The sequence below is a fragment of the Choloepus didactylus genome, chromosome 23, assembly GCF_015220235.1.
Source record: "Choloepus didactylus isolate mChoDid1 chromosome 23, mChoDid1.pri, whole genome shotgun sequence".
Lineage (NCBI taxonomy): Eukaryota > Metazoa > Chordata > Mammalia > Pilosa > Megalonychidae > Choloepus > Choloepus didactylus.
The window spans coordinates 31,938,326-31,942,427 of NC_051329.1; the positions used below are offsets into that span (position 1 = coordinate 31,938,326).

Here is a 4,102-nt window from a genome sequence, read left to right on the forward strand (position 1 = left end):
TCACCTGATGAGTTTGGTAGCTGGAGAGAGAGGGCCACATCTGAGCAACAAAGAGGCACTCAGGGGGACACTCTCAGGCATAATTATGAGTAGGCTTAGCCTCTCCTTTGCAGTAACAAGCTTCACAAGGGCAAGTCCCGAGATAGAGGGCTCAGCACACCAAACTGCCAGTCCTCAATGTTTTTTAAATGAATAATAAAAAAAGATAATAAAAAGAAAAACAAAATACCATACAATGCAATGTAATAGTAGGGTCAGACAACACTACTACCAAGAATCCCATATTCCTCCCTCATATCCCCCCCCCATACACATTTAGCTTCAATATATTGCCTTTGTTACATTCAATGGAGGTATATTATGATGCTATTTTTGACCATAGACTCAAGTTTGCTTTGATTATATTTTCCCCTCTACCACCCCGTTTCCAACACTCTGCATTTTTGGCATTCCTTTGTTTTCTCCCACATGCAAGAACATTTTTATATTTATACATTTAGTCAGAGTCATTGAACACTCCAATTTTTGCTAAGTTAAACAGTCCCAGTCTTTATCTTCTATCTTTACCTCAGGTATCATACATGTCCCTAGTCCACCTCTTTCAGCTTTACTCATGGACACTTTTGTTCCATGTACTTACAATATTGTGCTACCATCACACAGTATTATGCTCTCTATTTCTGGATCTATACAGTCAATCCTGCTGAACATTCTGTCATCTTTCACCATCAGATGCCAGATCTCTACCCTCTTTCTATCTCCTGATAGCCTGGGTTATCAGCTTTAACTCTCAAAGTTTCCTCATTAATGTAAGTTCATATTAGTGAGACCAGACAGTATTTGTCCTTTTGTTGCTGGCTAACTTCACTCAACATAATGTCCTCAAGTTTCATCCATGTTTTATATGTTCTGTATCTTCATTCTGTCTTACAGCTGCATAATATTCCCTTGTGTGTACATACCACAGTGTTTATCCACTCATCCACTGATGGACATTTGGGCTTTTTCCATCTCTTGGCTATTGTGAATAATGCTGCAGTAAACATTGGTTTACAAATGTCTGTTCCTGTCTTAGCTTTCAGTTCCTCTGAGTATATACCTGGTAATGGAATAGCTGGGTCATATGGCAAATCTGTACTTAGCTTCCTTAGGAGCCTCCACACTGTCTGCCATGGTAGTTGCACCAGTCTACATTCCCATCAACAGTGAGTAAGTGTGCCTCTTTCACCACATCCTCTCCAGCACTTGTCATTTTTTGTTTTTTGGATAATGGCTATTCTGGGAGGTACATGTGAGATGATATCTCATAGTAGTTTTGATTTGCATTTCCCTAATAACCAGTGAAGCTGAGCATTTTCCATATGTTTTTGAGCCACTTGTATTTCCTCTTCAAAAAGCATTTGTCCATGTCTTTTGCCCATTTCTTAATTGGGTTGTTTGTTTTTCTGTTGTTGAGTTGTAGGATTGCTTTGTATATTGGAAATATTAAACCCTTATCTGATAGTGGTTTTCAAATATCATCTCCCATTATGTAGGCTGCCTTTTTCCCTTTCTGACAAAGTCCTTTGATGTAAAAAAGTGTTTACTATTGAGTAGATCCCATTTGTCTACTTGTTCTCTTGTTGCTTGCTCTTTGGTTGTAAGGATTTTGCAGCAGACAGAGCTTCCAGGGATCCTGGTTGAGAAAGGCAGGGCAGGAGAGAATCCCTGTGAAATGTGAGGCTAAACAGCTAACAAAGTAATTCCTGTGCAAGTCAGGAAATGTGACTGACATGGGAGAGGTTTATTTTTTATTTATTCCACTGGGAGAAAGATGGTGGACTTAGTGGAACAATATATGTGTTTATGAATCTATGGAAAGACAGAGAGACAGAAGAAAGAGAGAATTCCATATGGCACAGGGTGAGCAGTGGTGAGGGCTCTGCAGAAAATTAGTGGAGAGTGTGAGAGAAAATTAGAGGCAGGCTGCTCTCAGGGATGAGGGACCTTCAAGAGCTGGACCTGGAGCTGCTGTTGGGACAGGAGAGGAAAGAGGGGATGGGCAGAGTGTGGGGGCAGAGCCATGTCAGGGCCCTGTGGGGATGGTCTGTGTGTTTGAGGAGCTGAGAGAACAGGGGCCCCTGGGGGAGCCAGGAATCCAAGCCACAGCAGGAACCAATGCCATTATTTCCAAATGAGGAATTTAAGGTGTGGAGGGATGTGAGGTCAGGGGTGGTAAAGGGGAAGGAAATTCCAGGTCATAAATCAGCTGCTGAGCAGGACTCATGGCCTCCAGGAGTGTCTGCCTAGAAAGGGACAGGGTCCCCCAGGTGGGCTCTGTCTAGCTCTCTGTGCCTCTGTACTGTGCCTGACAGCTGAGGACACTGGGCAGTGTGGTCACCAAGCCCCATCAATGCCATCTCAATTCCATACCCTCCTCTTAGCATGGGGGCCCCTGAGCCCTGTGGGGGCCCCTGGTCCTGCACCCCATCTAGGGTCTCCTGAGGGTGACCCAGCTCTGATTTCCTCAACACCCCTCAACACTCCTCAGACTCACTGACCTGGCCAGGAACCCAGAAGGTGGGGGACACTTGGCAGCCTGGGCAGCCTGGGGGGTCTCAGGCCTGGGTGAATGGGCTAGGCCTGCACATTGCTTGTTCTCAGTCCTCCTGGGGCTTGTGGGAGAGTGACACAGACAGGGGACTGAGTTTTTGTCTCACTTCCCCATCTGCCCATGTTACTGTGAGAAGCACTGCTGTCACTCTCTGATGACAGACAGTAATAGTCGGCCTCATCCTCATTCTGGACCCCACTGATGGTCAGGGTGGCTGTGTTCCCAGAGCTGGAGCCAGAGAGTCGGTCAGGGATCCCTGAGGGTCGTTTGCTATCCTCATAGATGACCAGCTTAGGGGCCTGATCTGGCCTCTGCTGGTACCAGTAAACATATTGGTCCTCAAATTTTCCTCCAGAGCAGGTGAGCCTGGCTGTCTGTCCCAGGGCCACTGACACTGAGCGTGGCTGGGTCAGCTCAAAGGAGGCCACAGAGCCTGCAAGAGGAGCAAAGAGACATAAGCTTGGTGTGAGGGTCTCATGCCTGGGAGATTCTCCTCCTGCCTGCTGGGACTGAGCTCCTGGGAGTCTTGGATCTCCTAGAGACCCACTCACATCAGCCTCCATCACATCTGATGAAGGGTTGGGCAGGTGGATGGACCCCTTGATCAAACTACAATAATCAGCTGCCTCTCTGAGGATGAGAGGCTGCCTGAGGCCCAGAGCCCCAGGGGTAAAGCACTCAGTGCTGGTTCCATCCCTGGGCAGCAGCACCTGTGCAGTGAGCCAGGAGGGTGAGGAGGAGAGGGGTCCAGGCCATGGTGGAGGTGCCCCCAGATCTGCTCTCTCAGGCTTCTAGGATGGGCTGGTCCCCCCAGGCCTCTCTTATCCCCTGCTGAGGAGAGCTTCTGGTTATGCAAATCAGCCAGAGCTCAGGGTTTTGTCCTGAGGGAGTTTTGTGGCTCCCAGAGATCTCAGCCCCCAGGGGCACAGAGGGGAGGTGTGGCCCCTGCAGACCCAACCTCAGCCCACAGGGTTCTCCTCCTCCTTCTGGCCCAGGAGTCTGGGCCCATCTCCATCCCCAGACCTCATCCAACCCTTGTCCTGGGCTGGCCTTGCCCCTGAAGAGCCCAGAGGGGACACCTGTCTGCATTTTTAGGGAACCTGATGTTCCTGCTCCTGGGGTGATCTTGACCCTGTCCTGGAGATGGCCAGAGGGGCACAGGATGATGCTGGAATGACCCTGGGACTCCCTTCCTGTGCTCACCTGGCTCAGGAGGGGGGTGTGCATTACAGTCCAGGGCCCTGAGGTGTCCTGTCTAGAATATTCACTATTTTGTAGAGGAGCTCAGATGCTGCATCTAATCCTAGCTACACCTTTGGAAGCTGTAAGGATGACACCTCCCTGACCACCCAGAACCCAGGGCAGTGGCCTTCCTGTCCCATCATACAAGTGACAAGAGGAGGCTTGGAGAGGGGCTGTGCTCTTCTCCTGAGTCCTGTTCTTGAGGGGCAGAACCAGAAGAATATTCATTCCTGGCCAGGAACATGGTGATTTAAAACAACCATCAGA

At 48.8% G+C, this 4,102-nt stretch overlaps 1 gene segment (V, D, J or C); it reads right to left on the minus strand.

Annotated features, from left to right (window-relative positions):
- Positions 1-2,616: 2,616 nt before the first annotated feature.
- LOC119519341 lies at positions 2,617-3,376 on the minus strand. The segment is given in 2 exon segments: positions 2,617-3,026; positions 3,304-3,376. Coding segments are annotated over 2 exon segments (456 nt in total).
- Positions 3,377-4,102: the final 726 nt, after the last annotated feature.